Raw genomic sequence first — 12,572 nt, forward strand, 5'->3', positions numbered from 1 at the left:
CATACTGATGCTCCGTTTGAACTGCAGGAGATTGTCTTGACCATGTCTACATGCCTAAATGCACTGAGTTGCCGCCATGTGATTGGCTGATTAGAAATTAAGTGTTAACGTGCAGTTGGACAGGTGTACCTAATAAAGTGGCCGGTGAGTGTATATTCTACTGATACCAAACACGTCAAGTTTCTACTTACAGATCTTAAGTTAAAAGAAGTTAAAAGATATAGAAAACGGGAAAAGCTGTTTTGCTCAAGAGGTTAAATCATCCCTTTACCTCAAAACTAAACTTAAAACCGTATCGTTACAGCTATTTTTTATTTAAACCTTTGCATATTTCATTGCAACTTGCAACTTTTAATGTTTTACGTTCTCAAATCATCCAAATGATATTCACGCGTAACAAACATGTGAATGTTCAACTTCCCTCAGAGAGTAAAGCTCGTCAGATGTGAGAAGCAAATAATATTTGCAAGATGAGCATCTTATTATAGCTCATTTGGTCACACTCATCTCTTGTGGTAACCAGAGGGATATTGAGTTTTGAGTGGTGATTGACCTTCAAATGTAATCTCCAGTATGTATTTAGGATCAGAATGTATCTACAGTATGTACAGTATGTATACAGTATACAGTAAGTTTACAGTATACAGAATGTACTGTACGTTTTTCATCCGAAACCGAAAATTATAGATTTATTTTTATGGATTTGGCATGGTCTCTTAATAAATTTTTGGATCCATTTTTTTATTTTTTCCATGGGAGGACAAGTCAAAGGTGGGACCTCTGTTCTTCTCTGTTCTGGATAGATGTATATATATATTTGGATTCTGATCACTGGATTCTACAGATTGGCTTCTGGTCTTTCTACAAAACAACATCGGTGGCTATTCAGGCCATTTCCTGGCTGCCTGACCAATATGAAGGATTGCTGTTCTTTCAGCACTCAGATTTTTGCCTTGAGCGAGCTGGGACAAGGTCGGCAAGCGGTTCTATTGAGGGTCGCGGGCCAGCTGTGGTTCCTGGACTTTGCTGGCCAGATGGAATTGACCTTGGAGAAGGTGATAGCTCGGCTTGGCGGAATTTGTCCACATTATTTGTCTGATGGTGGCACGGTGGCTCAGTTGGTAGAGCTGATGCCTCTTAGCAAGAAGGTCACCGGTTCAAATCCCGGTCGGGGGACCTTTCTGGGTAGAGTTTGCATGTTCTCTCCGTGCATGCGTGGGTTCTCTCCGGGTACTCCGGCTTCCTCCCACAGACCAAAAACATGACTGTTAGGTTAATTGATAACTCTAAATTGTCCCTAGGTGTGAGTGAGAGAGTGAATGGTTGTTTGTCTTGTTTGTCTCTATGTGTGGCCCTGTGATGGACTTGCGACCTGTCCAGGGTGTACCCCGCCCCTCGCACTGTGACTGCTGGATATGGGCACCAGTGACCCACGCAACCCTGAAAAGGAAGAAGTGTGTACAGAAAATGGATGGATGTATGGATGGATATTTGTCTGATTGGATTCGCCACCTTGAAATGTCCCAGTGGACATCTTGTTCCCAAACAGCTGATTACAGATTTGTGCCCCCCCCCCCCATGTGAAGACGGTGGATCAAATTTCTCCTGGTGTTTACATCGATTTGAGGCTCCTACCCCCACCTCTCCCTCTCTCACTCCGTTTAATCTGATTTCCTGAAGGTCAACCTGGAGCTGCACAGAACGAACAATTCAGCACCAGTATTCTGAACTTTGGCTGAACTATGGGATTTTTCTTTTGGGAGGCTGGATCATTCGGACTAATTTCCTCTAAACTCATTTACTCCTCTGGCTAATAAATGTGCTCTTGCTTGTTGAGTTTTTTCCCATAAACACCATAGTGTATAATATTTCGTTGATATAATATGAAGTTTTTAATTTTTTCTCTTATCTAACCTTCTGTTGTATTTCGTTTTTCTTTTAAAGGTAGCGCGACCCCTGCTGGTTGGCGCATGACCTGTTCACCTGTTTCTCCCATGTTTTTGCCATGTGTGTGTCTTTTTGAATGGGTGTTCTTAAATGTAATTTCATTGTGCTCCGTACAATGACAATAAAGGCATCATCATCATTATTTGCGTTTGTGTGTGTGTGTGGGTGGACAAGTATTTTCTACATCATTGGGACAATTTTCCAGACAAACACAACCTTGTGGGGACTCAATGCTCCTTACAGGGACCGATGCTTGGTCCCCACCAGTGATTTTGTGTGGGGAGTTAGGTTTAGGACGATAAGGTTTGAAGTGAGTCTAGAATTAGGGTCAGGTATGTACTGGGGTGGTTAATTTTAGGGTGAAGGTTCAGGGTTATGCTTCATAGAAATGACTGGGAAATGAATGGAAGTCAATGCAAAGTCCCCACAAGGATAGAAAAACCAACGTGTGCATGAGTGAAACTCGTGAACTTGTAATTGTTTGTATAAAAACAATCTACAGACCCATCATAGGTGAAAAATATTGATTGTTGCAGCTGACATTTTAACAATGTGCTAAATAAAACACATGCAGGCAGCTATAATAGTTTTTTATTCTTTAATGGATTTTAAAATGCCTCACTGAATCAGGTTGTACACGAACTACGTGTTGAAAGTGTTAATCTTTGAGCTGCTGTTTGTTTTACAGCATGCTTTTTCTTTCACAGGCTTGGTAGAAAAAAAATTTCTGTTTGTGCAACAACAAAAAGATGTGACCAGTTTTTAATTTCACCATTTTATTCTGAAGACATAAATAAAGCACAGGTACATCTTAACCACAGTGAATATCAAGTAGTGTTTTTTTTAACCATTTTATGATGATCAGCACTGATTTTTTTTCCAGCTTCTTTCATTTGGCTCCATTAGTCATTTTCTCCACTTTGTTAAGCTGATCCAATCAGCTGTGATGTGCCACTAATAACACTTGTTGCCTCTCAAAACACAAAGGTGACTGGAGAAGCACAACTCATCTGACAGGTTTTACAAATTCACATACAAGCTAATAATTGTGTGACTATCATTTAATAAATATATTCAGAAATGATGATATAAACAGCACAGAGGTACTAATACAAAAACAGGCACAATAAAAAGGTAAGTTTGAATTTTTTTAATTTATATAGAAGTTCTTTGACAAAATCTTTCCCCCTAGCATTTAACCATGATGCACCCTAAAGAACTGATGTTGCCAAGCTGTAAGTAACTTTAAATAACACACAAACCTACAATATACAAGTATGTTCTGTGACTCCTATGATCCCCTCAGATATATATATTACATAAAGGCTTAAGTGGGATCATGATTGCAAAGGCCAAAGGTACTTATTTGCATATAAATGCAAATGTTACATCCAACGTTTAGCAACAGTCTGAGTAAAGCACATAAAGACACTTGAAGCAGAATACTGTCAGTACTGTAGACCAGAATCATGGCTCTTTTAAATAGAAAGCATAGCAAATGCTGTGCAGACAAGCCACAGATTAACACACACACACACATACTCACAAGAATAAACACACAGTGTAGGTGGAATACGTAGAGAAAGGTCTGAGGTGCTGTGTTCACTGCTGCCGACAGATTACATTTACTGAGAAACAGCGAGGCAGCTTTTTCTAAAATTACACACAAATCAAACAAACTTTACATACTTAATAGAAGTTCCGTCATCCACAGTTTACAAGAGAAGTGGGTTTCTGTGAGATGATTATAGTCAATAAATATCTTACCTGCTGTAGATAGCTTTTAGAATAATCTCAGTGCAGAGAAAATGCTTAATTCTGAGCAGACAGATGAGCTAACATCTGAACAGGTTTAAAATCTAAAAAGCTCTACTGTCTTAAAATAACTCTGATCTCAAATATGGCAGTTCATGCAAACCTTGTTTCATAAACCTTTACACCGTTCTTTGCAAAATAATTTTGTGGATACAGTGATGACAGCAGAAAGCTGTAGCACTGGGTGCAGCCTAAGATAACTTAATTAATATTATCCAGCCAAAAGCTGGAAGTTGAAACCACAAAAGATAAATGCCCCCTAGTGGCTCCAGTAGAGCTTTAAAGTCCTGCCACTCAAAGTAAATATATGGTACATTTTCTTTACAATAAAATAAAAAATAGACTTAAGATGCTCATTTTCAGGTGTTGATTTTTGTTTGCTATGCATTTTTAATACGTTTAGTTTCCTGTTACACTATGACAACAAAATGACAGCCAGTTAGTAAGTTGGGAGGATGAGTACGTGAGTCATTTACATTGGGAGTAAAATCCCTCCCTAGTGTGCAAAGTTAATGAAACACCTTCATCAATCTTTATGTTGATGGGAATGGTATAAATATTTCTGCTGAAATAAGTATGCAATAAAAAGTGAAACAATGATGCTTGAATTTGTGGCTATGACGTTTTTTACATCCACCATTCTGAAGTTCTGATGTTGTGTAAAACCTAAATAAAAACAGAATGTGACGCTTTGCAAATCTTTTTCAACCTGTAGTCAGCTGTATACACTACAAAGGCAAGATAATCAATGTTCAAATCTATAAACCTTTTGCAAATATTCACTCATTTTGACTGGTTGGTAGATTTTCAATTTGTTCAGAATTCAACTCAATTTCTTCAATCTGACATTGAGAGCTATCTACAACATATATCCTTTGTGTGTCACCATTCCACAGAGTCGCACTTCAAAGGATCTGTACTATTACTGTAAAGCTCTATTACAAAAACACATCTTTTAAAACACTAATTTGAAAGATGTATCAATTATAAAAACAACATAGAATTTAAATAAAATGGAAAGGCAGTTCTTGTTTAGTAAGCACTGTGGTTGTTACAATCTGTTAGAGCCATTAAACATAAAGTTGACATTTATTGTTTGGATGAATATGTCTTAGCTTAGGAGTCATAATGAAAAGGCACTTACGTCAGAGGGCAGAAAAAACATTCAGGAGCTTGTTTCAGTCAACTAGGAGTAATCTGCATTTTAAAAAATACTCTTACCCCCAATTTACACTACATGCGTTCCGGCTCCGCTCCGCTCTGGTCTGACCTCCGCAGCAAATACACACCCATTATAATCAATGAGAGTGTTTACACTGGATGCGCATGTCTGCGGTGAGCGGACGGCGATCCGTCAAAATTAGAACAGATCCTATTTTTGCTGGATGACGGAGCTGCGCCGGAGTCAATTTTTAAAGATTACGTCGCACAAACAGGAAAAGAAATGAGCACAACATACGTATTTTCAAAACAAGACACTATTCGGGGAAATAATTTGTCGAAATAATGTCGAAATTACGGCTACATTAATAAATATACGGATATATTTCTACACAAATGCTGTCAGAATGTATCGTTCTGTTTGGGAAGCAGATGGAAACATGTAGCATGAAGCATATGTGTACAAATCAGAAGTTTCAGAAAGCCGACAGCGAGACAATTTCAACATAGATACCAAAAGGCTTTATATCGTTGTTTTCAGCTGTTTTTGGAGTTCGTCTTTCACAGAATTAATTATTTTTTGCTCTGACTTCCACACTTATCACTGAATTTATCGCATGATCTCTTTCCTGCACGTCTGTCGGACCGGAGCGGAGCAGAGGTAGTGTAAACTGGACTTGAAATGCACAGCTGCGACCTGCGCAGTGGAGCGGAGCGGAGACAGAATGTAAGTAATGCAAATTAGGGGTCACTGTTACTCTTTTTTTCACCTCAGTTTTAGCTTTTGTTGTCAGTCAATTTGATTTTTCTGCTTCTTCTGTTGCCCAGGATTCTTCTTCTCATTTCTTCAAACACATAAGATCCAGAGTCCATTTTACTGCAGATCCTGTGGAACTACAGAGGCTGAGGAGGAGAGAGTGGTCAAAGCCGTGATGGTGGGGGGTTCAGGTGCAGTCATCTTAGAAGTTACCCCAGAATTAAACATGGCCGCTGTGGTTTCTGGGACAGTGGAGGGACGTTGGTACGTGGGTGTGGAGCAGGTCAAGTCTGCAGGTGTGTGGGGGCTGGGAGAACTGGTGGGGTGGGGGGAGACCTACAGATAGTAGAGGAAAAAGACATGAAAAAGAAGAAACACGGGTTGAATGCAGTAAATCAAAAAGAACAATTAAATGCCAAAGTTTAAATTGAAGATGTTGTTTTATGTTGGTCAAGCTTGTAAACCCTGCAGGCACATGTGTGTTGTATAAAATGATGTTATCATGAGCTTTATTATTTGGTATAAAGGGCCCGATCATTTGCCCCGCCTCCGACTCGGCTCTGATTTGTTCTGCTAGTGGCAGGGGCTCTATTCTGAGTCCCACCCAGATGACCGAGGTTCTCACCATCTCTTAAGGGAGAGCCCAGACACCTTGCAGAGGAAACCCATTTCGGCTGCTTGCATCCGCAACCTTGTTCTTTTGGTTCTATCCAAAGCTCATAATCATGGGGGGGTAGGAACATCGATCGACAGTAAATCGAGAGCTTCACCTTTTGGCTCAGTTCTTGCTTCACCATGACAGATGGCTCCCTATCCATTCTTCCCTCATTCGTAAACCCCAAGATACTAAAACTCCTCCATTCAGGACTTCTCCCTCGACCTGGAGTAGGCTCAAGACCATGGTCTCAGATTTGGAGGCACTCACCCTGGCAGCCTCGCACTCGGCTGCAAACCGCTCCAGCGAAAGCTTGAGATTACAATCTGCTAGTTCAGTTAAGACATCAAAAAACAAACAAATAATGGATGCAAATACAGAAACACAATATAGCGGGTAAAATAAGTATTGAACACGCCAACATTTTTCTCAGTAAATATATTACTGGAGGTGCTAATGACATGAAATTTTCACCAGATGTTGGTAACAACCCAAGTGATCCATACATACAAAGAAATCAAACCATAAATGTCCAGAAATGAAGTTATTTGTAATAATGAATTCTGGCATCCAAACAGTTCAATGTTGGTCTCATCTGACCAGACTATATTCTCCCAGTATTACACAGGCTTGTTTAAATGTTGTGCAGCAAACTTTAAAGGAGCTTCAACATGCTGTTTCTTCAGCAGTGGAGTCTTGCGTGGTGAGCGTGCATACAGGCCATGGTGGTTCAGTGCATTACTTATTGTTTTCTTTGAAACAAACGTACCTGCTAATTCCAGGTCTTTCTGAAGCTCTCCACAAGTGGTCCTTGGCTCTTGGACAACTCTTCTGATCATTCTTTTCACTCCTCTGTCAGAAATCTTGTGAGGAGCACCTGGTCGTGGTCGGTTTATGGTGAAATAATGTTCTTTCCACTTCTGAATTATGGCCCCAACAGTGCTCACTGGAACCTTCAGAAGTTTAGACACTCTTCTGTAACCGATGCCATCATTATGCTTTGCAACAATAAGGTTGTGAAGGTCTTGAGAGAGCTCTTTACTTTTACCCATCATCAGATGGTTCTTGTGTGATACCTGGCCATCATTTGGGACTGAACCAGCTGATATTAACTTGCACTGACAAGGGGCAGGCTTGCTTTCTAATTACTGAGAGAGTTCAGCTGGTGTCTTGGCTTTCCATGCCTTTTTACACCTCCCTTTCTTCATGTGTTCAATACTTTTTCCCTGTGCCATTCCACATTATTACAAATAACTTCATTTCTGGACATTTATGGTTTGATTTCTTTGTATGTATGGATCACTTGGGTTGTTACCGACATCTGGTGAAAATTTCATGTCATTAGCACCTCTAGTAATATATTTACTGAGAAAAATGGTGGCGTGTTCAATACTTATTTTACCCGCTGTATTTGAAAAAAGCTCTAACTGAACCTCCAAATCTTAAACATAAGCCAAAGAAAATAAATGGGTCTTCAGCAAAGATTTAAAGGCCTCATCAGTCTCTGCTGACTGAATATTAAGAGGTAAACTGTTCCACAGCTTTGGAGCAGCTATTGCAAAGGCCCGGTCACCTCCAGATTTCAGTTTGGATCTAGGAACATCTAACAGGAACTGGTTGGTAGACCTGAGTGCTCTGACTGGAGTGTAGATGTTAAGAAGATCACATGAATATGATGGGGCCAGACCATTAAAAACTTTAAAAGCCATCAATAAAATCTTAAAATCATTTCTCAGGTGAACAGGAAGCCAATGGAGAGAAGCCAGGACTGGGGTTATGTGTTCATACTTTTTAGTACCTGTTAAAAGATGAGCTGCAGCTTTCTGGACAGTCTGTAGGCGATGCAGAGGTGATTTATCTAAGCCAGCATACAAAGAATTACAATAGTTTAAGCGAGTGGTAATAAAAGCATGCATCACCCTTTCAAGGTCTTTAGTGGGGAGATACGATTTCACCCTAGCAATCAGTCTTAATTGGAAAAAACTTGATTTTACAACCGAATTAATCTGTTTAGCCAATTTAAAGGCACCGTCAAAGAGAAAACCCAGATTCTTGACAGTAGAATGGCTGTATGAAAATAAAGGGCCAATGTCATCTGAATTTACTTTACCAAAAGTGATTACTTCAGTTTTACTCTCATTTAAATTCAGAAAGTTTAGTTTTAGCCAGGTTTTTATATCATTCAGACCGCTGAGGAGTGGTTCCAATGGAGCGTCCCTGTTCAACTTAATGGGCATATAGACCTGGATATCATCAGCAAAACAATGGTAAGTGATGTTTTGCTTACTGAAAATGGACCCCAAAGGCAACATATAATGATTAAAAAGAAGTGGACCTAAAATGGACCCTTGGGGGACCCCACAAGTCAGAGGAGCTGCTGAATAAGAGCAGACCCTCCCACAGTTGGTTAGCCCATGGGAAGAGGGAACCACATCTCCTCTTCAGGCTGTGCTCAGCCGGGCTCCATGGGTGAATGCCCAGCCACCAGGTGCTTGACAGAGATATACTGTATGTAGCAAGTTGTTGGGAGAGAAACAGAAAAGGGTGACAATTATTTCTGTCCTGCACTACAATTTTACAAAGTTGGGGCACCAGGTCACTTTACTGACCAATATTTATTCACCCTTTTTAATCAGTCATATTTACCAAAATGTGAGATTTGTATGATATGCAGGAAATTCTTATCTCAGGCCAAAATACTCAAAGATGAGGAACCAGCTTTGTCGTTTGTGGTAATTTATTACAAAAAATATAGCAAGAATCAATTTAATTGAATCATGACTAAAAACAGTAAAAAAAAAAAACCAATAAAGACAAGCGCTAAGGTTTATAAAACAGTTAAAGACAAAAGTTAGTTTAGACTTGAAGTTAAGATAAAGTCTGGATGTTTAAACCTTTATCGAATGAAAATATATATTTTCCCCAAAGGAAATATTTCCTGCTATTAATTAATTGACAAGAGACCCAGGTTAAAACCTAGAAGTTTTGTCAGTTTAGAAAGATGGAGTTAAGATCGGAGACAGATTATTTTTAGTAACTTTTATCTTACAGCAAGTCAGAAGGATTTTAACAAATTTGTCTCGGCCTTTTTAACCAGGTTGTTCTGCGAACACTGACATGTAATGCCTGATTAGGTGCAGTTCATTATCTCACCAAAGTTGGAGACATTTGTCTGTCTCAGGAGGTGAGCTGTCTCGATGTGCGGGACCTCCAAAGTCCAGCTGGATCAGAGCTGGCCTGGAGGTCATTACAGATAGGTTTGTGCAGAACTGGAACCTGGTACAGCGTGGCCACCATCACAAATAGCCTTATCAGACCCCGCCGGGCAGTAATCAAAATAGAAAGAGATAAAAAAAATTCCCCCTTAGATGGTTATGGTCCATCTCAGGTTCAGAATCTTCCAGCTTCATCAAATCTCAGCTCTGCACTCACTCAAAGTACACTGGTTTCTCCCAGTTTGGCACCCAGCGTTCAGCTGTGTGTGTTCTTAAACTAAACAAAACAGGTTTTTGTCTAGATCAGAAAATGCTTATTTTTTATTTTGCAGCTTCTTTTTTTATGTATTTCTCATTCGATATCTTCTTTAAATCAAGAAGAGCAGAGAGAAAGAAGCAGAACTTATTCTGAGAACAACAACAAAATCCAGATATCTGAGCAGTCATACTGCTTCAAGCTCCAACAGTGTGACTTACAGTATAGGAGGAAATTGTTGTTTTTTTATAATCCTGAACCTGGAGTTGGAGCATAGATGGAGTCTCTCCCAGACCAATTATAAAACTGTTCATGTTTTCATTTTTGGACAATTTGCAAAAACAAAGTTAAATCTTTTTTCCTGCCTTATTGTCGTCCTTTAAATGGAGTCAAAAGTCTTTGTTTGGTTTAAAACAAATTATTTTCAAATAGTGTCACCACTGAAAAAACACCTCCAATTGGATGATTTTATAGATTAATAAAAAAATAGATTATTAATTAAATACAGAAGAGACTCATTAAGAATGCAGACGTATGGTTTTGTTTTGTCTATTTGCATCACTGAATGAGTCTTGTTTCAGCCACACATACCTTTACTGTTTATAAAATATTATTTTTAATGTCTGTTCCTCTCTGGTCTACCACAAAAAAACAGCTTAATGTATTTATTTTTATTTTTAATATGTGAAGTGAAGGAGGATGTGCAGAGGATTTGTGTGTCAGGAGAAATAGGGTGAAATGGAGGCAAATGATCCACTGTGGTGACCCCTAAAGAAGAAGAAGACCCCCACAGAGGTTTTACCTGGCTGCTCTGAGGGTCGTGGTAGAGCTCGTCACGAGGGGAGAGCAGGATGCAGTCCTGGGCTGTGGTTTTCTCAGTTCGCGGGGCGCTTGGGTCGCCATCATCCACACCATTGACAGAAGACTTCAATCTCCTCACACAGAGCACCTGCAGGGTCAGAACAACATTTACAAGTAAATCATCTGCAGTTTTCAAAACATCATGGAAAAGTTCAGAAAAGGTGTTATCGATCTACAGATAATTACTGTAGATCTATGTAAAATAACAGCAAAAATGACTTTTTGTGCTGATTTGACTAGAATACTTACTACTTAAACAATATCAAAATAAAAAAGACACCTATCTTGCTCACTTACCTTAACATAATACTGTAAACAAAACAAGGCATTTATTGAATCATTATAATAAGCAGCTGCCTTAAATGAAAATATTCTTAACATGATCGTCACTGGCATGAGACTGTCTATGGTCAAACATAAAGACTTCAATATAATAGTTCACACTATTATTTCAGGTTACACTCTTCTCTCAAGGACACATTTTACAAAGCTCATGGAGAGAAAATATGAAGAGACTTTCAGGTTATGGCACACATTTGTGTATAATTTTGTGTAGATTTATTTTTTTACTGAAGCTATTTGACAAATATTTATTTATGCATTACAATTTAATATTATAGTAACAGAATTCTCAAACAGCAAAATGTTTTTGTGTGATTTTCTATTTCTGTCCAAAGTTTCTATTTTGGAATAAAGAGGTCAAAATAAAAAAAAAATTGTTTTGTTTTCTGATTCATTGATTAATCGAAAAAATTACTGGACAATAAACTTTGTTTCTCACGTTTTCATTTCTTTTGACTTCATGATGTTTCAATGAGTGCCTTTCAATGAGACATTTTTAAGTCCTTTTTCACTTTTCACCTCTTAAGCCCCATGGCCCTGCCAGTGGGGGCAGAATTAATTTTTTTTCCTACTTTTAATAATCTATTTTCTTTTAGCTAAACATAGAGATGTGTGGTATCTGTGGAAATGTCAGAATCACGGCTAAAAAGTCTTTAAAAACATTTCTATGTCCACCACAGCACAAACTTCAAGAAAACCCCTTGGGGCTTAAGAGGTGTAATCATGCCGTTGAGACTGCAATGCTTTGGTCTGAATTCCTTCCTATTGTAGCTCCACAAGCCCCTCTTTCACCTCTTTTCTAAAGTGCATCTGAGAGCAACTTGTTGTGGTGCAGTCTATTTAAATACAAATGAGGCACTTCACACCACTGTGAAGAAAAACACAGAAAAACTGTGTCATCTTCTGAAACTGTGCCTGGAATCAACCTATTTCACATATGGAAGGCAATACTATAGGCAGAAACATGGGTGTGCTATGGGATCCCCAGTTTCTCCTATTGTTGTAAACCTGTACATGGAGGAAGTGGAAAAGAGAGCTCTGATGTCCTTTACAGGGACACCACTGAGCCATTGGTTCAGATATGTTGACGACACCTGGGTTAAAATTAAATCCCAGGAAGTCCAACATTTCACTGATCACATCAGCTCTGTGGATAAATATATAAAGTTCACATGAGAAAATGTGAAGATGACAGGTTGGCGTTCCAGAAATGTGATGTGTCAGTTTCGGATGGAGGACGGTTAGAAACTGATGTGCATCGCAAACCCACCCATACAGACCAGTATTTGCATTTTGATTCCCATCACCCACTGGAACACAAGTTAGGAGTCATCAGAACTCTGTACCACAGAGTGTCCCCACAAACACAGAAGCCAGGGAGAAAGAGAAGTCATATACAAGACAGGCCCTGGAGCAGTGCTGTTAGCCTAACTGGGCTTTTCTGAAAGTAAAGAAACCCAAACAGGATTCGAACCAACAACCAGGTGAAAATGAAGACCCTAAACCCAGACCCAAACCAGTCGTCAYTCCRTATGTGGYGGGAGTTTCAGAGAAACTGAGATG

The 12,572-nt window shown here is 39.2% G+C and overlaps 1 protein-coding gene across 1 annotated transcript; it reads right to left on the reverse strand.

Annotated features, from left to right (window-relative positions):
- Positions 1–5,570: 5,570 nt before the first annotated feature.
- On the reverse strand, positions 5,571–10,755 carry LOC106534179 (somatostatin receptor type 5; the record flags this gene model as incomplete). The annotated part of the gene is given in 2 exon segments (XM_014030741.1): positions 5,571–6,016; positions 10,609–10,755. Coding segments are annotated over 2 exon segments (366 nt in total), but the record flags the coding sequence as incomplete, so codon positions are not given.
- Positions 10,756–12,572: the final 1,817 nt, after the last annotated feature.

Source organism: Austrofundulus limnaeus, unplaced genomic scaffold (genome assembly GCF_001266775.1).
Source record: "Austrofundulus limnaeus strain Quisiro unplaced genomic scaffold, Austrofundulus_limnaeus-1.0 Scaffold1111, whole genome shotgun sequence".
Classification (NCBI taxonomy): Eukaryota; Metazoa; Chordata; class Actinopteri; order Cyprinodontiformes; family Rivulidae; genus Austrofundulus; species Austrofundulus limnaeus.